This window comes from Tiliqua scincoides, chromosome 6 (genome assembly GCF_035046505.1).
Source record: "Tiliqua scincoides isolate rTilSci1 chromosome 6, rTilSci1.hap2, whole genome shotgun sequence".
Classification (NCBI taxonomy): Eukaryota; Metazoa; Chordata; class Lepidosauria; order Squamata; family Scincidae; genus Tiliqua; species Tiliqua scincoides.
The window spans coordinates 48,832,537-48,855,993 of NC_089826.1; the positions used below are offsets into that span (position 1 = coordinate 48,832,537).

General features: G+C 43.2%; 1 protein-coding gene across 1 annotated transcript in view; it reads right to left on the minus strand.

Annotated features, from left to right (window-relative positions):
* Positions 1-780: 780 nt before the first annotated feature.
* FSTL5 (follistatin like 5) overlaps positions 781-23,457 on the minus strand; it is a 426,493-nt gene continuing 403,816 nt past the window's right edge. Inside the window, exons 14-15 of the mRNA XM_066632896.1 lie at positions 22,937-23,061; positions 781-1,483 (exon numbers count right to left, since the gene is read on the minus strand). Of these exons, the coding sequence (XP_066488993.1) occupies positions 781-1,483; positions 22,937-23,061 (828 nt within the window). The remainder of the gene's footprint in view (positions 1,484-22,936; positions 23,062-23,457) is intronic.

Here is a 23,457-nt window from a genome sequence, read left to right on the forward strand (position 1 = left end):
CAAAACTGAAACTTTCTGTTGATGCAAGTCTTTTATACCAGTGGGGAGTAAACAATCGCCTAACTCTGCTCGGAAAAAAAACGGGGGGTCAATGTGCAGTTAGCAGAATTTAAACTAAAACTTGCAATAAAAATCATATCCTCAAACTGTAGTAATAAAAAAATGAGAACACCAGATGTTGCAAAAAAAAATTTCCCTTTGTCTTAAAAAAACATGCTTTACAACCTGACGGAGATGAAAAACACGAGATATCAAAAGCTTCTTTTCAGGGGAAAAGAAAGCCCATAGCCACAATGGGAAGAAAATTACACATCTCCTAGGCTTCTCTTTCTTTGTGAGACATTTCCCTTCAAGGCACAAAAAGATTAAATAGTGGGCAGGGCAGGGCAGGATGTTTCAATTTAAGAAAAATAAAGTTATACATAGTGCATAACTGAACAATTCAAGGGATCTGATTATATCAATGATTTTTTCCCTCTTTATAAAAAAAATGTGGCTTCATTTCATCATGTCATTGCTCACATATCGAAGAGACTTACCATAAATTTAAGATTTTCACCAATTGGCAGACGTCATCCAGGAGGTCATCAACAGTACATAGAATGTTTACTCACAATTTCAGCATCTTTTATTTCACCAAAATTGCATCTTAGTCAATCACACAACATGAATAGAAGGGTCTAACAATTAAAAAACAAACAAACTGTGAAGGTTTAGAGAATGAAGATAAGTGCAATGTACTGTAAAACTATTCACTCGGTTGTTATAGAATACGGTTCCTTATTCTTCTCCAACCCAGATTACTGTATTTCCTTTCTCAACTTCAGTGATTTCACAATTCAGCTTGTTCAGGCGTCCATCAAGAATAAACAGGGATTCCTTGGAAGGTGTCATCAGGTACTGGCCAAAGAGCCCACTACCCTCAATTAACCGGTTCTTATTGTTCCAAGGCCATTCATCTGGCTTAAGAGGCTCCTTAAGACTCTTCACCATCTTCACCTTGCCGGAGGACAATTCTACAAAGAGCACATCAGTTTGTGTACTAGAGCTACCAAAGACATTATATTGATGGGCTTCAGTAAATGATGACTGAAAAGCAACATCAGATATGTGCAAATTAGTGTGAATGTCAAAAGTATCCTGTATTTCTCCCCTAACTGAAATGGTCTGGACCCTCATGAGACCTTTCACATCATCAATGCTGACTAGATAGTGACCATCTGGAGAGATATATGGAGTTCCTGTTACATCACCGTTATATCCAACAATGGAGTCGGTAACACCGTCCACTATTAGCTGTGGCAAAACAGCCCCAGTAGTATCAGGCTTACAGTTGATAAAGTAATATCCTCCAAGGTGTGTATAAGCCAGAGACTGTGGAACACAACTGTAATCCTTTAAGCTAATTGTCTTGACGTATGACATGGTTTCAAGATCAATTTTCTGGAGCACAGGCTCATCTTTGTGAAGAATAAATCCAAATCTAGAGAGAAAAGACAAAAAAAGAAAAAGAAATCAAAAGGAAAAAAATGATGACAATGCAGCAAATACAATAGAACACAATAAACTGCTTACAGATTAGCAGTTGCCTACATTTGAGATTATCTCTTGATCAGACTAAATGTCTGGCAGCTGAATGCAGGCCTGACCCAAGTTGAACAGGTGCCTAAAGCAGGCCCTACATTTTCTGCTCTCCCCCTTTTAAAAACTGCACAGCTGCTACATACTCTTTACCAACACTGCTTCCTCCTCCTTTCCTAGTGCACAGGTCTTCTTCAAAACAGGCTGGGCAGAAGGGTGCTGGAAGTGGGAGAGTTATAGTGCAATCCTAGGCATCTCTACTCAGAAATAATTTCCATTGTGTTCAATGGCAAAGTTGCCAGGACATTGTGTATAGGATTGCAGCTGTCATTCTGCCCAGCCTGTTTAGAATAAGCAGTTGGGTAGCTGGAGAGAAGGTGGTGGAGGCAGCAAAGGAGGGTGTGATTCTGTTTCAATCAGTCGCTTTCCTGATTGGAATAGGATTGCAGTAGCTTCTTCAGCCCAGCCAGCATGACTATTTGCTTGTGGCAGTGGTGTTGGAAGAACTGGGTACTGTTGTGAAGGAAAATGAATGAGAAGAACTGTGGTGATAGGATGAAGCAGGTGGACTGCTGGTGGACATGATGGACCAATGTGGGTCCTTCCAAAGGTTCTTTCCCCCGGCTCACTGCTTGATATTCAAAAGTGGCCACTGCCTTGGCTGGCCAGCCAGTCTCTTGGCTGGCTGGCCAGCCCTGGCTGAATGTGTGAACCGACACAATTGAGAAGTCACGTGTTTGAGGAGATGGGATGAAAAACATTTTGCTGTGGCCAGTTTAACACATGCACATTAAGACTAGGTGATGCAGCCATGAAACAATAAAAATATGCATGTGTGTGAGAAATAGCACTGTGTTGCAAATGCTTCCGATAACATACCGCTGATTTAAAAAAAGAAAGAAAAAATATGGCTTCTTTGCAATTCTAATTCAGTTTAAGAACAAAATATTTCAAAACCACAAATCAAGCTTAATTGAAACATACTTTGCCATGTAAATAGGGAAGAATGGTGCAGTGTTCTGAATGTGTACAACTCCAGAGGGATTTGTTTATGCAACTGTAAAATCAAAGAACTTGCTTAAACCAGAACGGGTAAGCAGCTTTACTGGCACTAGGTGGTATATCTCACATATTTTAGTGCACTTCGTTTCATTCTCATGCTTTTTGCATGAACAGCAAATCAATCCAATGTTCACTGCTATTTAGATGATTATTCCAATCCTCATATTAATTCAGACAAAATAATTATCATAAGGATTTCGGATTAGGTCTTCCAGCTACTAAAGCCTCATTTGTTATGTTTCAAACTGCCTTTATGTAGAACCATCAAGTCATTGCTCTCAGTAATTAACCATGGGGCAAATCCTATCCAATTTTTCAGCACTGGTATAGCCATGCCAATAGGGCATGCACTGCTTCCTGCAGTCGGGGAGCAGTCATGGAGGCCTCCTCCAGGTAAGGGAATGTTTGTTCTCTTTCCTTGGGACTGCATTGTGGCTGCAGTGGCACTGGAAAGTTGGATAGGATTGTGCCCCTTGGCTGCAATCCTATATGCACGTTCCTGGGAGGAAGCCCCATTGAACAGAGTGAGACATACTTCTGAGTAAACATGCATAGGATTGTGCTGTTAATGGAGGTACAAGGAAACATGGAATATGATTCATCTGAGTAAGAATAGCCTATGTGCCTACCGCAGTGCCACTGAGTGTCATTGAAGGCCCCCCCCCCAGACATGGTCCACACTCTAGTAGCAGTGACATGAGTTGGCCAAGAGACCTACATCACATAACACCATGGTCTATAAATGGCGGACACCCCCCCCCCCCGCCATTGTGAGGCTTCTCAGAGAAGCTCCTCTTGGCCAGATTCATTAATGTGCAGAGCAGAAAAAGAGCCAATATCTACTGTAGCTATCACCAGCAAGCTTAGGGGCATGGGGGTCCAACATACCATGGCAGGGCTTTGCCAGTAACCTTGTACTAGCATTGACCTAATCACTAATTTTAATGTTAGCAATGCTCCTCTTTTTCCACAAAGCAATAATTTGATCATGTGAAAGTATCTTATATTAAATGCCTTCAATATTTGCTACAGCTACAGAAGAGAATATTATTCCTGGCTGCACAAGCTGTTAAACTCACCAACTTTTTCTTAAGCTGGCATATATATAAAAGTGTCCGTTTTTGCCCCCTGACCCCTTTATCCACAGAGTGAGGTTTTCTTGCTGCTCCTTGCTAATATATCTGGAAAGCCTGACAAATAGTGCCAGGAGGTTAAAAAGATTAACGACAAATAAGGCTGGCAGCCAGGCTGCGATGGAGAGCCAGAATAGATTGCCCGAGTGAGTTACGTACATTCTGAGCTTCTGATTCTGAATATCTTTTTGTCAGGAAGATCTCTTTTCTCTCACTTAACAGAATGCATCTCTTGCAGTGCTAAACGTATTCTGGAAATATGCAAAGGAAACTTACAAGTAAAAGGTCAAGATGGGCATTGATACATGCCATAAAGCAGTCAGTGCTAGTCATGAAAGGTGCTCCAGCAGCATGCTACTCAATCATAAAAGGCACTCTGGCAGCCTTCCTGCCCATGCCAGAGGATCCGAAGCTTCCCACCAATCCAGGTAAGATGGTGGGGGAAGCATAAGGGGTTGGTGGGAGGGTGGAACGAGGACAGGGAAAGGCAAAACAAGGCAATGACAGGGGTGGGGAATGGGCAGATAGGGTCTGGGAAAGGGATGGATTTGGAAGTGGTGTCTGAATCCTAATCCCCTTCCTATCCTGATATGTGGGTACATGCAGACCTGTGCCAGCTATTTAGCTAGCACAGGCCTGAGCAAACACTCCTGTGGCATGGAGGCCAACTTGGGTGCCAGGAGATCTTGGGCTGGTCCTTTCAAAGCTGTATGGTCATTTCACCTTAACAACACACAAAGCTAAGACAAGGAGGCTTCCCAATGCCAGTATAATAACAAAGAAAACCAGTTATCGAGATACCGGGGTTATTTAAGTGGGTTACCTATTCCAAGTTACAGGTACCAGATCAACATCTCTTCTCCATGAGAAAGATTTAAAACAAATTAAAAAGATTTGTCTGGGAACAACAAGGGATGAGTAGAAGAGAAAAGGGTAACTTTTATCATTTCATCATGAAGTCATTTCAATAGATCAAACTGAACAAAAGTGCTGAATGACCATTCTTGTGCATGTAAATGACTGTTTTCTCTCCAGAATTAAGTATCTCCTTTCATGCAAGGCAATCCTTCCATGGAACATTACTGTCCTGATAGTGGCAGGCTGATTTATTTTTTATGGGGGTTTATTTGGAAATCCAGGGAATTTTCATATAAATGGAAAATTGATCATGAGTATCAATAAATAACAACTCAATAAAAAAGGACTGTAGCCCTTAGGTTTGCATATTAACCCAACCAAAAAATGAACTCTTGAGCTGTGTTGGTGGATTGGAAATTGGCAATAGGTACTATAACTTTTCCCACTAAGTGAACTTTAGCTTTTGAGTGAGGTCATTACAGAGCAAACATTCTTGCCACTGGCTGGCATTCCAGCACCCTATAAGAAAGGTATTGATTGTTACTCCTCCAGAGAAAGATATCCACTGCACAAAGTGAATCTAAATTGTATCCTTCACGTACGACTTAGTGCAGGCAGTGATTGAACCAGCAGAGGTTTCACTGACCTTCAATGTGATCAGAGGTCTTTTACGAGCACTGTTAAGTTGTACTTGCCTGGCTCTTTGAAAAAGTCTCAGGTCTCATGGTGCCTAGGCTTCGGCTTTGAATAGGGGAATTAACAGTTTTCAGAGCTGTTCATCTGACATCTTCCATAAGCATTTAATTTTCACAGATGGGGGGATCTGCATTCATTCATTATTGTGCCGTAAAATTATGCCTGTGGCTTATGAATGATAAACCTGTGTTATGAGCTGGCCTCTTTTAAAACAACAAGTGATACATTCGAGTGCCTTTAGTTTTTCCCTAGTGATTTATATGCCAGAAATGCCATGTTAAATGCAAGCTTCCCTTTCATGTCGTCTGATATGCAGAGGCATCCTACCATTCATTAATCCCTGGTTAATATTTATGAGACTTCTAATCCTCATGCCTCCTGTGTGCAATAATATCATGCACAGTGGCTGCCTTGGAATCACCAATATGATCTTTGTCGAAGTGTACATGGGTTATTCAACCACAGAGTGAAGCAGAACATGGGAAGTCAGAACTTTTGACTTTAAAGGTGCAAAAGTCATAGCTGAAGACATATTAATACATTAACCAATTAGTCAAAAATCAGGGGGAAATAGTGGCTCAGTTCAAAAGTCAACCGATGATATCCCACCTCTGCAAACTGCTGTTGCTGCTGGAACTTGGGACTAGCCCTACTGTTGGATCTATTAGCAGAAACGGAAAAGATTTATTTCCAGCAGTTGGAAGCTAGTCTAGGCCTGATCTTGAAATTATATTAGAACAAAACCTGATGAGACTCTTGGAAATCCTTGATCATACTTCCTTCAATTCATTTTACTGAAATACAGCCATAGGGGTTTGTAAATAATTTATTATTAATTTATATAGTGCCATCAATGTACATGGCACTGTATGTAGTATGAAAAGATAGGTCCCTGTCTAGAAGGGATTGCAAATTAGATTCTGAAAAAAGGGAGAGAACAGAGGAGGGGGATAGGGATGGAGGTAGTAGTAAAAAGATGAGCCATATGAGATTGTTTCAGTTACGCGTTGTTGAGAGAGAGCCCCACTTTGCCTCTGTATGCATTCCTTGGCACAGACTGCCATGAAAGTCAAGGACTGGCACAGACTGGTTTAGGCTAAAGAAGAATCAAATTTTTACCAAAGACAGTGTGTGATGGCAATCACAGGAAGAAGAGAAGCCTTCTTTTCTCTAACACCTGGATGAACCTCTGCCAAAAACGCAATTCATCCTATGTGATCCTTTGTGTGTTTTGCTCACATTTGAGTGTTACTTGAGCAAGTGTTTTGCTCCAGCTTTGGACTAGTGCCTGGGACTGTCTTAACCCAGACAAGGTCCTGAACAGCAATTGCACCTTTGTGTCCTCAAAAGAGGTCATACCACCACCCTAGGCCTACCCAGTAAATTGTTGATTAGAATCTGGAAAGCCATGTCTGCTTTAATCAAGTTCTCTGTATGGTTTATTAATGGAGTTATTTCTAATAGTAGGGAAAGGGGGATATTGTGTTAAACATCACAATAACTATAACTGAAACTGACTAGTAAACTGATGCACTCTGAAGACAAAAAGGGGGAGTGAATGTCTGTGGGTAGAAGTTCAAGAGGGATCCAGGAGAGAAAGTCAGGGATAAATATAAGGCATTTGAACCTTGAAACAGAGAGTTTTGATAGGCCAAAGCAGGTAAGGGCAAAGGGAAGATTTGGAGTTACCTCACTTTGCACTTGGTGCACTTTAGCAACAAGAGAGAACTTGTTTTGACCTGTGCTGACAAAAGACTCAGGGCCCAATCCTATCCAACTTTCCAGCACCAGTGCAGCCACAATGCAGCCCCAAAGTAAGGGAACAAATGTTCCCATACCTTGAGGAGGTCTCTGTGACTGTCTCCCCACCACAGGATGCAGCACATACCCCATTAGCACACCTGCACTGGCACTTGAAAATTGTATAGGATTGGGCCCTCAGTCAGAGCACAGGACAGGGTAATCCAGATCTCTTAGGGTAGTGAGGTATGGAGAACAGGCATTACATTTAAGAATGCCACATTTCCTTCAAAAGTACATTGGAGGTGACCAACAATAAGAGCACAGATTTTATTATGACCCTAAAAAGGGAGAAATGGTTTATTTGACTTCTGTTGCTTCTCACTAGGTCCAAACAGATTTGGTTTATGTCATTAAAATATACCCGTTCAAGTGAGTTAGATAGTTATCAATTCATAGAGTGTACTTCAGACCTTTTATTCTTGCTTGCTAGAGAAGACTTCCTACACAAACTATAAATATCGATTAAACATTATAGCCACTCTGATACAGATCTGGCAAGATCTCAATCTGCCTCTCACAGTACTATCACCACAATACCCTGCTTTATGGAATGTGATTTTCTTTGCCCAAAGACACTCCTACACTAGCCTGCACTTATATACAAAGACAGACCACCCTGAGACAAGGTCTCTGAAAACTGTGAGTCTCTCTGTCTCCAGTTTCCACGCAGCTCCAACAGAGCTGTAATACCCTCTCCAGCTAAACACCAACTCTCTCTAAATGTTCAAGACCAAATCCGTTTTTTCCTGCTTTCCTTCTCTCTCACCTGTTTCCATTTTACAATATACGGCTCAATCCTATGAAGCAATAATAGGTCAGGCCACCATAGCTAAATTCTCCTCTCCAAGTAAGCATTATCTTGGTGCTGGGAACAACATGGGCTAAAAAATCTAATACTGTTGTATGCAGTACCCTATGGCTAGTCTGCTAATAGAAAGCCTTTGGTAGTTAGACAATATCTTCATCCCTCAAAAGAAAGCAAACCTGGTATAACTGTGTCCTATCCCCCCACCTGACATTACCCCCCCTTTTCTCCCCCATCTAGCTTTATGTTCCTTAATACTTTGCTGTACTTCTATTACTGCTGGTTGCCTCCTATCAAGGAAAGGTTGAGTGATGTTTCCACATAAAGTACTAAAGAAATAGCTTTTGAGCAGAATGTCAAACAGAAGCAGAGATGAAATACATCAGTGTTTAAATAGTAGCCATGTTCACAGGTAGTAGAAAAATGTACAGAGAAGTCCAAATGGGCATATTGATTACAGTGCTCTGAATTGACTGGGATAGATGCAGAGCAGATGGGCTTATAGAACACTCTGAAAACCAATGGACAACAGATACCAGTAAACAAGACAACATCATTACAGCTATAAAGCACAATGAGACACCAAAGACTGCTAGAATAAAAAGAAATAGAATAGTCTGCCTCACAAAGTAACTGGAGATGTGAACTGAACTAAGATGGACTGAAGAGAAACAAAACCCAAGGAAGTCTAGTCACATTTATCTTCTCAGAGCCCAATCCTAAAATGGACCAAAAGTGCAGTAAAGCACTCAGCGACACTTGATGAGTAAGCAGTGCCAATGGATTGGCCTGAGCCATCCTGCCAGTGCTTCATCCAACCCGCCAGCTGCTGGTGCAGACACGTAAGGCACTGAGTGGTGCAGGGACTAGGAGAGGGTGGTGGGAGGGTGGCTTGGAGGCAGGGAGGAAGCATTTCTGGATGGGGAGGAGCGGGTCAGACCCAGGAGGGGGCGGGATCAGCAGAGGCTTCCTCTGGCATATCCTAATATCCCACCTGGGCCAGCCAGCATCAAACTAGGCTGCTTGGACATCCACCAGCTATATAGAGATCCAAGCAGCCAGCTGGCTGGGGCGTTACTTGGGGTAAGGGGGAAAAATATATACCGTTACCCCAGCTACCTCTTAACCTTTGTTGGGCACAGCACAGACCATGCGACTTGGCTGTGCCACCGCAGGTTAGGATTGGGCTGCCCATGTAAATTTAGCAAGACAGTAAACATCTGCTCAAACTGTGAGGGGTGCCTCATCATTCCTCAGCTGAAAAAAAAACAACTCTGAAGGGAAAAAGTTTTAGATCTAATTGAATAAGCAAGAGTTGAAGAACATAACCCTAAGCCACTGCTGCATCTGCACAGGCTAAATCAGAACTTTGCCCTGGCACCTCCCACAAATGGAACGAGACCCAAAGATCTGCTTTGAGTAATTGGAACTCGCTAGTTCTAATCCCCTTTTGCAGTAGCTCTTTCTTGAGTAGCTCTCAGGAAGCTAAAGCGATTTCCAATTGCACAGCTTGACGACTTCAAATATATTCATAAAACCTTTTAATAGCAGAAATTATCGGTCTTCAGAAAAGCAAACGGCAACCCTTGGAGCCTGAACTACCTTTACTTTCCTTTCAACCCCACCGCATGCAAACTATCGTCAGCTAGTCTTGACCTAACTGAGCTACCATTAACTCTGCAGTGGTTCCTCCTTTGATTCACATTCCTTTTATGTTCCAGGAAGATTAATTTTAAGCCATTTCTTGTTCCTCTAAGTTTGAGTCTTCTAACAATATTCAGGACATTTATTCAGAAACTCTTGAAAAACAATCTCAAGGCGATTATGGATCCTGGTGGTTCTTCCACATCTACTCTACATTGGTCATTAACACAACTGAACTACACTAGTGGAATTTGTTTTCAAAACAAATCCAACAGCAGATACTGCATCAAAGAATTGCAAAGCAATGCAATTAAGGCTAGTATAGCATTTTGATCAAAACATACAGACAGTTGGGAGTATATTGTAGCAGGTTTCTTTAGTAGGGTAGAATACAATGCCAATGTTATCAGAGTCTTCCCAAAAATACAGCAGTAGGTGACCAAGGCTTTTCACAGACTACAAAGGATTGTCTTGAACAGCATTGATAGGTGACCATCAATAACCTGCGGTTTTAGCAAAAATCAATTTTCTAAACCTGGTACGGGGATTATATTGACATTTTAAAGACATGTTCAAGACTGTGTGCTCAGGGCTAGACATTCACTTCAAAAATAAATGAAACCTCTATTTCTCGCTCACATTTTGAGTGCTCAATAAAAAAAGGAGGCCCATGGCCAAAGACCAATTCAGCTAGCATCTCTCTCTATCCTAGGGGGGCAGTGCTTCTCACATGATTACCTACTTTGAGCTCAGAATTCAGTGGAGTGCTGAGAACTTCAGAGTACGCTGAAAGAGACGGCCAACATTAACTGTTCATTCAACCACTAGGTTAGGTTTTTAGATCACTTTGTACGTTCTACAGGTTTACTCAGCATACTGATATCCCTTAGTGGTATTAACGTGAGCAGGTATCCTACAAAAGGCAGAATTCTTGATCATACATACAAAGCTTACATGCATACCACTTGTACGTATGTATGTAGGTTTTGTTCACACCTTCAGCTGAACGTAGAGGTTTGGCAAGGGGGAGAATGGGTGCAATCCCAACCCTCCATGTGCGCACACATGGACACACATGGCCCAATCCTATTGTGCACTACTGCTGGCAGAACTAACATTCCAGCAGCGGTATATGCTTTATAAATAATGTGAAAGTCGCATTGAAAGCAAACAAATCTGCATGCTTTGGGTTGCTGCCACAGACAGTGGGGAGGACTGTGGATGTGTCAACGGCAAAGAGGAGAAGTCAACAGGGTGGGCAGTAAGTTGGTGGGTGGGTGGGTGGAACAGGGTAGGAGCTGGGAGCATCAAAGAGGAAGGGAGCAGGCCAGGGACTTGTCAGAGAGGGTAGAGTTCAGTGCAAGAAACTTGCACCGGACGTTATACCCTCCAGTGCTAGCCAACATATCCCCTTTGTCTCCTTGGACAGTGCACATTCCATCGTTGCAGAGAAAATGCTCTCTTTAATTTATGGTTGACAAATGTGACGGAGAGTGGGATGAAAGCGTTCTGGGCAGAGGGAGGGTGGGGTGAAGCATGGCGTGGGAGGAAGTGGGGAAGAAGGGGGGCAGAAATGGCAGCAGACCCTGCCGCCATATCCTATCCCCTCTCCTGGCTTGGGACACCTGACATGGGTCTCCTCAAATTTGTGTCCCCTCAATAGTTGCTTCCTGGTGCTGCTTCTAAGCCGCTTCTCAGCCCCATGGGATGTAGTGGTAGCCGTTTCAGTGCTGGAAAGCTCAGGATTGGGCTGTGTCTTATTGAGCACAATGGGCTTACTTCTGAGTAAAGTAAATAACATCATATTCAAACAACTCTACTGATCACATCAAAACTCCTGCAGCTGCTACAGCTGAATTTAATAAACCATGGTAAAGTTCATGCAACTAAGGCCTTAGTCCAAGGATGGCCACTGTTTTACAGACACATATAGCTACACATGAATTTTATGGTCTCCTTTGATCAGCTAGTGATTCTTGGTTGCAGTTGTGAAACAATGCCCACAACTCTTAACAGTGAGATTGCCAAAGTGACATTGTGAGATCCCAGCCTGGGCTCCTTAAATGGAAACCAAGTAACCCAAGTCTAAATGAATTCAGTAAAGCAGTTTTAACTTAAAATGGTTTTAAAATTAAGAAGATTAAGATTCCCATTTGGTCACATACAATTTTTTTTTCCTATTTGCTGAAGATTAAGAACAGCTTTGGGTCTGATTATGCTCCAACTAATGTATATGCAAATAAGGGGTGATTTTCATCAGCCAACCCAGCAGAAGAGTGGAGAGAGTGAGTCCCCACATACAAGCTGCAAGTGGATTTACTCAGTAAAGGTTTGACGAATGACATCTGCTTTGTTCTTGTGTTTTGAGAGGAAAATATTGCCACAGTTTTGTTTATGACTCATACTATGAGTAATATACAGTAAATTTTCTTTTAAAAAATCCTGTTTTAAATACAGTGTTGTTGTTTGGACTCTCAGAAGCATATACCTTGACAACGTGATGCTGAACTATATATTAAATGTCAGCCTCGCTACTGGAGTTTCATCTGGTGATGTATCTGACATATCTATGATTAATTAGGGGAATATTAAATGCAAGATGCCTGCTGATTTCTGAATAGCATGGGCAATGCGCTTCCTAGTGGGTGTTAGCTCAATGCCATAGCTGAATGCATTTTTGAAACTTATCATACTACTGTATGATTATCTTGACTCCAAATAGCATGCTGCTTTCTCGGAAATAGAGCACTGAGGCAGGTGATGCATTTATTGATTTGAGATAATGGAATATAGTTCAGTGACGGTGTATATAAATACCCATTATACTGCATGCTAATCACACCCCTGAAGGATTTTCATGGACAATAGTATGGAGTTATCTCTCCTGCTGACTTCTATCCCTGAGGCTCAGCTAGTGTTCGAACCTGCAACTGTGGAAATTGTCAGCCCATTTCTGGGGGTCCCGAGGACATTCAGTGATTCCAGCATGACAGTGCTAGCCGGCTACGTTCTATACAAATCCAAGTTGCAGACCTAATCAGGGGTGTACCTCCCATTAGGTTTGATGGGGCAAATGCCCCAGGCGTGAGCCTCTAGGACCTGCGGAAGCCTCTCTCAGGCTCCCAATGGGGGTGCTCCCGAAGCACAGTTTATAGTGCTGGAGAAGCATCAGGAAGCTTCCCTGGAGAAGGCTCAGGTCTGTGAGCCTCAGGTGACTGAAGTGGGCAGATTTCCACGCAGGGGGGCGGTGACAGCCCATGGGGGGAGCCATCTCAGACCTTTGCCCTGGGGTGTGGGGCTGGGGATGTCTGCCTCAGGACCTAATAATGGCTATGCCTCACCCCACAAGTAAAGATTAACTATATGATGCAGAACTATATCTTATAATAGCCTCCCTGCTGGAATTTCATTTGGTGATGCATCTGAAAGCCCAATGCTGGGCTTGCTGCACCAGCTTACCGCTGGTGTGCACTTTTGCAAATGTGCCGTAAGGCATGTTTGCTAGGCTTACCGCCAGGTTACCGCCATGCTAGCCCAGCGCTGGGCTAGTGCTGAGCGGGCGCCCGGTCTCCACTGCTCAGCAGTTGCATGGACCACCAAGCTGTGGTAAGTGGGGATGGGGGGAGGCGTTGCAGGGAGGGGGCAGGCGGGGAGGAGGTGTGCCAGGGGGAAGGAGGGGGATCTGGTGGAGCAGAGCTCCACTGGATCCAGAGCATTAGTGCGGGGCTTGGCGCCCTACAGGAATGCTCTTCCCTCACCGCTGACAGTGAATTGGTGGTGAATCAAGTAGCCCCACTGTGGGGCTACTTCCCTTACCCAAAGTCCCCTTCTCCCAAGGTGCCACTCACAGCTGCTGTGGGCATGCTGGATGCGGTGGCAGCCATTTTTGGTACAGCCACAGCTACGTGGCACGGGAACCCAGGATTGGGCTGCCCATTAGCTATGATCCTAAAGTAGAGCATTAAATGCAAATGCCTGCTGATTTCTGACAATGTGATCCTCAACAATGGTGGAGCACGCTAACAAATGCAGCTAGCAGCCTTCTCTTGGTAGCTTTCTCAGTATGAGCTTAATGGTCTGATCCTAAGGAGGGCCTCCACAAGTGGAATGCATGCTCCACTAGTGAATGCTGTCAGAAAAGCATCATCGAGTACTTTCTGATGTTGCAAGGCCTGCAGGTGCCAGCAGTTGTCAGTTGTCAGGAGGACCACCAGAGCAGGTAAGTCTAATGCAGGGATGGAGGGAGGGCAGGGAGGGGGTTCAACAGGGCAGGGTGAGGTCGGAATAGAGTGGTGACAGGGGCAAGGGGCTTTCCTTAGAAGTCTTCCGGAGGATCTGAAAACAGTACTTTTTGGGTGGTCTTCTGCCAGGTTTTCTATTGCTGTTATGGTAATAAATTTTGTGTCCCTTAAACACCCTGTTGATTTTTATTAGAGTATCTACTGCACGATGTTGTTATTGTTATCTGTATTTATGTATTTTATCATTCTTGCATTTTGTGAGCCACCTTAAGTGCCGCTTCTTGGGAAGGAAGGCAGGGTACAAACTGGATGGATAAATAAATATTGTCTTCCTTATGTCAGCAACTCCTGTAAAAGGTACCGCTACGCATCCCTACAAAATGTAATTCGCCGATTTCCAGCATGCAAACATTTGGGATGTGTACGGAAAGCATTTTAGCAGAAGTGACTGTGGAAAATACTATAAACAGGCAGCGACAGGGTGACAGCACGAAGAACCATGCGAAAGGCAGCATGTTCTGACAGGCATGAACAAAAAACAAATGTAGCAGCTTTGTATGCATTGTGCCTGATCTCATTAGTATGCCCAAGTATAGCAGCCATAAAAATGGTACAGGGACATGATATGTTAGAATTGGTACAGCAATATCAGTGAGACACAGAAACAAGATCTAATAGAGTATTTTCTCAGCACCAGATGTGAGTTTGCTTCCTATAGCTTTCAAACATCTGGTCTTTGTGGAGAGCCATACTAATGGGTATGCCATACAAATGGTAAACTACAAGGTCTAATGGCTCCCCTTTAGACCAGACCAAACATCTAGTCAAATGGAAAGCCATAAACCATTCTGGTATGACTTGAAATAAAACAACTCAGACAATCTGTCTTTGCCAATGCTGCTAAAGTATCCCAAACATGACGCAACCATTTTGGATACAGTGAACATATCCATAGAAATAACTGGGAACATTCTTTTATCCTTACTTGATTCTTTCAACCTTACTTGAATCTTATCTCACTCAAACTCTCCAATATCCCGGTTGGAATTTCATGAGGAACAATAACCCATTCTGAATATGGTGGTACAGGGACGGGGATCAGGCAGACTGGGCCCAGGATGAGAGCAGGATCGGCTGCAGTGGTTTGCACTGCATCCTATTCCCCCTCCCGGGGCTGATCCGATGACACAGGTGCACACAGACTTGCACTAGCTATTTAGCTCAGTGGTTCACACTCCTTTAGCACTGGGACCCACTTTTTAGAATGAGAATTTGTCAGGACCCACCAGAAGTTATGTCATGACCGGAAGTGACATCACCAAGCAGGAACATTTTTAACAATCCTAGGCCGCAATCCTACCCACACTTATCCAGGAGTAAGTCCCATTCACTATCATTGTTAAACGCATCTTCATAGTAGCCTGTTAAATGTACAGGCCTGTGACATTTTCCCAAATGCACTCACTTACCAGGGTAGCATCAAGTCTAATATATTAAAAATAAAATATTGAAATGAATGGGGACCCACCTGAAATTGGCTCGCAACCCACAGTTTGAGAAACACTGACTTAGCTTGTGCTGCTTTGAGAAGACCTGTTGTGCATGCTGGGGCTTTCGCTGAGGCAAGGAGACAAATGGCCGTTTAACTCCAGGAGAGCTCTGACCTTCAAAATTCCTCCCGCAGGATGCAGCTCAAGTCATGCTGGCCCTGCTGCATTGGTGCAGGGGATATTGTGCTGGACAGGCTGCCTGATGCAGATGAAGACTTTTGTGCCAGAAACAATCAGAAACTCAAACTGTGTAAGGTCCACTAAGATGGTTTTTGTTTTAATTCTAAATAATTTGAAGCACTTGTAATTTTTTTTAATCAATTGCAAGGGGGCACATCAAAATGTGTCACTCCAAAACATGTGATCCTTTGTAAGCAATACTTAGCAGAAGAGCTATAGTTCTGTGATAGTGCACACGCTTTGCATGCAAAAAGTTCCATATCCAATCCCTGGTATATCCTGATAGGACTGTGCAAACTCTGAAATCCTGGGAAACTGCAGCTCAATAGACAACAGTGACCAAATGGATGAATGGTCAGATTCTGTATAAGACAGCATCAAAAATTTGATGTTTTACATAGAGCCAGGTATGAAACTATAATGACATGAATTTCTTTCCCCCCTGCAGATGATCAGCCTACTGCTGTGTTAACCTCTAAATAGAATTAAATATTCTGTCTTTGAAATATTCATTTTCTTTCTCCAAAGCTGTTTAGTAAGAGCAGAGCAATATTATTAGAACACTTTATTTATCACATTTAAATAAAGCCTTCGCTTTGAGAATGCTTGAGGGGATTAAAAATTAGGGTGGGTTCTGCCTGCATGTTTCTCCTATGACCATCAGCACTTCAGAGGAAGAGAATGAACCATTTCAAAAGTAGAATATTTAATTCTGTTTAAACCCTAGGGAATCACACCATTGTTGATTGTTCTTTCTTGCACATCTGAAGGCAGGTACTTTATGATGTTCATAACACCTGCTGGAAAGATTAAAGCAGCTAAAGATTGGGAATGAATATTTTACAATTACTTAATTTAATACTGCTTTGAAACATTGTATAATATTATAATTAGAGCCCTTAATATATTCCAATTACCATATTTTACTCAGATCTATGAACCACAGAGCTGAAATAATCAGCCCTTCTGCTCTTTAGGCTTCCAAAATATATTTTGTTGGGTATTCTTCTTTCTGACACCCCACGTAGCGATCAAACGTATATCTGCTGTAAGATACAGAAACCAATAAGGGAAATTAAGGGCCCTGTTATTGCTTCTATCACTACAGAGTCTTTGAATTAAGTCTATTACTACCACCAAGATAAAATGTAGAATGACGTAAGAGATGCTTTGCTTGTCCTAGGAGAAACTTCAGCGAGGTCTATTCCAGTTTCTCTTTATTCAGTGTCTGATTTTTCCAGACCTGTGGCCTGGAAACAAACCATCCCCATCAGAACCCCAACACATCTACATAAAGATATCCAAAGACACCATATTTATCAGCTTGCCTGATACAGCTCAAGAGTATTTAGTGAATATATTTCATTAAATTCAAAACTTTAATGAAAAGGTAATCTTGCTTGCCAGCAGATTTATATTCAAGCTGATAATACTGCCACTTTCCCTCAACATTATGTGTTTTCTTCATGTGTTTAAGAAACAGGGTCAGCTTGAATGCAAATCCAACCAGTTGTTCAGAAAATTATGGAAAGACCCTGCAGTCTGAAAGTATGGATCAGAATCTCTTTCATTGCCATCTGTGATGCTGGAACACCTTCCTTGCTTTGGGTGCTATCACATGAAACCTAAAACTGGCCTCCCTCTGGCCTGATACTCTGCCTTGTCACTTTCCTCTTCTCCGCACTTCTTAATTCACTATGGCTGCAATCCTATGCACACTTTCCCAGGAGTAAACTGTTGGCACAGCTGCATAAGTGCTGGAAAATTGGATAGATTTGGGCCCTATGTTTCTCTCCTTTTCTAATCCATGGAGTGTGTTCCAGTCCATGGATTTTACCAGGGCTGGAGGTTCTTTTGGGAATCTGAGGAAGAAGCAAGTCTAGTCCAAGGCTGTCATAAAACATAAGAGCATCAACTTAGAGCAGCACCTCTAAGCAGCGAGTGGCATCACCAGGCATGAACTTACAACATTTCTAAACCTAAGCATGTCAACTTACAGAAGTACCTCCAGACACCCAGAGGCAGCTCCAGGCACAACTTACAACATTTCTAGGAATAAGACTTGTACACAGACATCTCTCTAATATTCTACAACTCACTAGACCAGCATGCCTGGGAGCAAAGCAATAACCAAATGCAGAGGTTTTTATAGGCTAGATGTTTACTCCAGCTGCCTTATCAAGAAATCAGTGCTAATTGGCAAAAGATGGACCACTTGACAGCAAAGTGATACAAGTCTGACTACAGCAGGGGTTCTCATCATTAAAAGATATCTTATCAGCCACATGCAACTGATAATAGGCTGGACTTTTGCCAACAAGAGATGTTTTCATCATTAGGCTGAAGACATGCAAGGACAGAGTCCAGGCTAATACCAGCTGTTCCCCTCATTAAAGAGAGGGCTGTCTGGTAATGCATGCCAGTTAATGCAGGTGAAGAATAAACATAGCCTGGGGCTTCGAAGTAGACACATCACTCTATTCTCATAGGGCAGGTACAGCGGCTGAAGTTACTGGTTTGAGCCCAACTTCTCATGGGAACACTCAGTGAGAAAGCAGACAGTTCCCAGGGCTGAGAGACACACAGAAGATGGCTGACAGGCACACAAGATGGGAGATGGTTGCCAGGCCTTGCACCGGCTGTTACAGAGTGGAAGGAGGAGCAGAAACAGAGGAGGCAGGTGTCCTTTGTCACCTGAAAAACTCCTCCCAAAGCAGGCTGAAGTTCAGCCTCATGAATGTACTAGCTCTGGTGAAGTATAGCAGCCTATAGTGCAGGCACAAAATACTTTGGCCTGGCTTTATGAAGACATGTTTTTAAATTGGTTTTGTAAGTTAGAAATAAGTGCTGTGAAGCTTGATGTTTGTTCTTTAATGCTCTCTGCATGTCGGTGCTGCTATTGAGCATTTTCACCAATGACTGATGACAGCTTAGCTTTAATAGACAGATTTCCCATACTGCTTTTAATGTGATGGATTTCTCAGCAGCAGTTCATTTAAAGTTTTCCCTGACCCACTACTGAAAAATTGCTCATTTTCATTTAAATCCGCTATCAAAGTTCTGGGGGGGGGGGGAAGCAAGGAACATTTTGTGAGCAAGGGAATTCCTTAATTAGTAAACCAATTCAAATACACCCGTCCAAACCCACACAGGCCTGAGCTACATACAGTTACCATCATAATGTAGTCTTTGGTGCAATTTAATATGCAGACAGAGGTGAGCAAAGTACTTGATTTAAAAACAAAATTCTCTATCATGTTCAAAGTTCGTTGGGAGCAGAACATTTGGTGTAATGGTGAGGTCAAGGCCAGGACAGACTTGACAGAAACATTTCTATGTGAACTAGCAGCGAGTCCAAAGTAACTTTCAGAAAGAAGGCAAAAAGTAATGATCTTTCAATCAATGGATGGAAAAAGGAAAACCCAAATAAAACAGCACCCTCATTAGGACTGAATTCCATTAGGTTAGGCAAAGAGAGAGGTTGTGGCAATTTCAGCTTTCTTTCAGTTGCTTGACTTATAGCACAATCCTATCGGAATCCCCCACCCCAATGCAGCCACACTTATAGACCCCACAGTGCATCTTATGAGAGGGAGGGCAATCACGGAGGTTTCATCAGACTGGAAAAAGTGTCCAGGTTACCCTGGAGAAAGCCTCCACTTCTCCAATAGTTTTCCTCGGCTCTGTGTCAGCCATTATGCTGGCATGGAACTGAGGTAAGACAGAGGGAAGGAGCAGAGCATATGTGAGTGTGCTAGTAACTGCCCCGTTCCACTGTCTGCCCTCTCCCACTCCTGCCCCCCACCCCATTCCACCTACTACCCGCCACCACCTCACCATTGCCAGCATGTTGGCCATTGCACCGGAGGCCTTGGTGAGTTCGCCAGTGAAAGGTGACTTCTGCCTGAATTCTTTTAACTGGCAGAATGCTCATTCTGCTGCTTGGAAAAAGAGGATAGGATTGTGCCAATAGTGTCTGAACACCTAACTAGGTGTTACATAAATGGAACTCTACTTTTTCCCCCTCAAAAAAACAGCCTTGGGGAACTCCCATTTGGATCAGGGTTTGGGATAAATTATTTGCCTCAAGCTATTGCTGAGGCTATAATAGTAGCTGTAGTGCTACATTTTAAAAGTGGCACATCAAAGAAATAGCATGGTCAAGGCTTCCAGAACTATCAATAGGTCAGACCCAGCACTAGCTGTAGGACTTGCTGAGAGTATCCTGCAGGCATGTCATGACAGAACACGGCCTGTGCAAACTCCGGTTGGTGGGGGGTGATTCCCTTCCTAGCAACTCAGAATTGAATTTTACAAAACCCAAAACATTACTACTCTCAGATTATGATGCAGCCCAGTTTCCAACTTATTTATCTAATAGCACCTCAGTACAATTATGCCTGGCTGCAAGAGCTTTCTCATTCACTTCACTATAGGGGAAACTCCACACACATGAAGGAATGCATGCCTCAATTTTGTTCACCAGTGGGCTACTGGTATATGCAAGCTATAATTTAATTTCCTATTTTTAAACTACTCCATTATATTTTGTTCCGTTTTGGTGCTAGGAGCCAGCAAGGGTTCTGAGCTGCCCACAGAGGACCTCCTGACTGAAACACCTGGCTTAAGAATCCCAGAAGATTATATGGGGCAAACACTGATCTTAAAAAACCTTGGCCTTAGAGCCTCACATTGTTCATTCTCCCCCTGCCCACTGCATTCTGAGTCAAGTACCATTGTTTGCTTCAACATATCCAGGGATGGGAACTTGAGCCAGGTGACTTGGACTTGAGTTGTGAAAATGTGCGTCTTCACTGACTTGTGGGCTCATGAGTGGCACGCATGGAAGACTCGGAAAAACACTCGAGTCAAAGGCCTCCTGACTCGACACTTGTCCCCATGCAAGCAGACTTGAGTCTGCCTGTGTCTGGGTGTGCTTTCCTTGCACTAATGTGCAAGGGAATTGGGGTTATTGTAAATCATGGATCCCAACAGCATTGTTTGTGAACACTTATCTAAATAGCATAGACTGGTATAATGTCTGCTAATGTGGGTCATTAACAAAATGCTGCAACATATCTGGAAAATGTGATAACACCACAAGCATTTTTACTGTAAGCCATATTGATTCTCATCAAGCTTTTTTCTCCCTCATGCTGTGCTTTGTTCTGGTTGTTTTACCAAATTTTTTTAGCTGCACCCAAAATTGCCCGTCTGGATGTACAGCACACAGGGTAAAAATATTACTTAGGAAGACAACCCTAGAATGGAGACTGTTTGGTATGTTTTGGGGGGAAAGCCCTTTTAGTGAAAAAAATAAAAGAGGAACTGATTATACACTGATAGTAACTTTCAACAGCATTCAGAAATGCTTTAAATTAGTTCTTCCTATATTTTTAATGATTAATACAGCACTGACTGTGTACATGGGAAAACAGGGCATTCTATTGCTGCAATCCTATACACACTTACTTGGGTGTTCGCTTCATTGAACATAATGGGACCTACTTCTGAATAAACACGTATTTGATTGCTCTGGGGACTTGTAAACCAAAGCAAGCCAAGATTACATATCCTGCATGAAATGAACTGGATTTAGTCATGACTAATTTCCTTAGAGGTGACTAACAGCCCAGTCCTAACCAGGCTGCCCGTGGTGCGATACTGCAGTGCTAAAACAGCACGTGCAGTGCTGTATCACATGTGGGCAGAGAGGCGGCCAGTGGTTTCCTCGAGGTACGGGAACATTTACTTTACCTGCCTGTGTTGAGCCCTGGCAGCCTCTATGGGTCGGATCTGCATCAGCTAAATTGCTGGTGCAGAACTGAGTAGCCTCTTGTAGGGATTTCAGGCCCAGGATGAGGATGAGGATGTGGTGAAGGCTTCCTTTGCCATCCCTGCCCCCCTCCTGGGCCTGAATGTCCCTCCTCCCCACCTTCCCCCTGCCCCAAAACACCCCCTCCCCAAGCCATTCCACCCTTCCCACTGACTCTCTGATGCCCAGCACTTGCCTTACCCAGATCAGCGGGCGCTGCTCCAATGCCAGAGGCCTGCTGGCACAGGCCCCTTCATTGGCAGCACTGGCCTCCACATGGTTGCAATGTGCTTTACGGCACATTTGCAACTGTGCACAATGCATGTCCCACCAGTGCAAGTTAGTTTAGGATTGGGCTGCCCATAAACTTAAGATACAAAGCATAGCTGAAGAGTTGGGCTTCTAAAACAGATGCAATAACTCTCGCTTGCACATATAATATGGCACTAAGAATCCTGTGAGAGCTACCAGGTCCAGCTGTGTGTCTACACATTGGCACATGCACAATCTCCCTCCCCCCTACAAAAGGTATGCTGCAATCATACAAGTAGGAAGCAGTAGCAAGCCAATGACATCATGTCAAAGGTGCTTTCAGACCACACAGCTCCAGATGACCCAAGCCAAGGCAAGGTAAAAAAAAAAAAAAAAACCCTCCATGTCCACGTATATGAATGGAAAGTGAAATTTCACTTAATTATAGATAGTGGGCTGTAGAAAAGAAGAATGGTCTGCCGGTCAGAGGTTCAAGACGGTGCGGTAGGATACAGAAGACTGTAGAGAAACCTCTCACAATGCATAGGGAACGTGATGTTGGGAGGAAGGATGCCATGTCACATGGGATATATTGTATTTCTGTTTATTTCCTTTAATTCAAAGTATGAAGGAGATATACATCTAAACCCGTACACCTGTGCTAGGTGCTAGGCCTCTTCTCCCCCACATTTCCCCCCTCTTTTGCCTCTTCTTCAAAGAACTCTTCTTTCCTTCCCTCTTGTCATGTCTTCTCCTTTCTATCTGCTTTCTTTGGGTGTCCATTGTTCTTTGAATGTTAGGTAAAAATCCCCCTGTCTGGAACACATGTGAGTGAGCTGATTCAGTTAAATCAAGTTTGAACCCTTTGTTTTGGATTTTTGAGAGCTTCGGTAAATTTGGTGCACCGTTACCTTGTTTTCCATTCACAGTCAAATTAGACAGTCGTGCCATCGACCAATACACTGGGTCCCTGACTTGTTTTCCCCACCCTGTGAGCATGCTACTTGTGTTTTAAAAGTCTGCTGGTAACCGCACAACAGCAGAAGAACTTGTGGCTGTATTACAGATACAATCAATACGATGTAGTTGACAGTCTATTCAACTGGGACTAGGGAGTGCAAATCTCAATTGTCAGCCATGACATTCACTGAGTATTCTCAGATCAGTTGCCTCCTTCACAGCATTATTGTGATGACAAAATGCAACAACCGTTTGTAAGCACTCTGAGCACTCTGTATACAAAGAAAATATATTTGAAGTACATATATTTGAAGTCTCGCAGGTCTTTCCTATACTATAGTTTGCTTGCCACTTACCTTATGTGAGTGATGAGGAGGGTTGTAGATGGAATGAAAAAATCATCCACTCTGTCAAACTGCTTCCCCACAGGCTGAGTATGAATGGTATGGTGAGAAACACTTCCACTGGCCTGGGTTATCACCTGGAGGACATATTGTGCAATTACTCACCTTCTGTTACTCTGATTATTCATTTGAATCTAGTATGCATGATTAAACTATGTTAAAGATACAGCCATTCCCACTTATTTGGATATGCTCACCCAAAATGAAGATAATGTAATGCAGTGGCCCTCAACCTGGTGGGTCATAACCTTTTTTCTTTATGGGGTGGGGCAGGGGGAAAGCAGCGACACAATCCCCATGATCATGAAGGGGGAGGTATTTTTAAACTTCCCCTAGCTGCTACCAGGGTCTGGATAGTTCAGGGAGCCCCACAGAGTGCTCTGCAGGGCTCCCTGTGGCTTGGAGAAAGTGAAAGTAGCAATTGCAACCCAAGTCCTGGTAGCAATTGTGAAACTGGAAGTGGGTCTCGATCA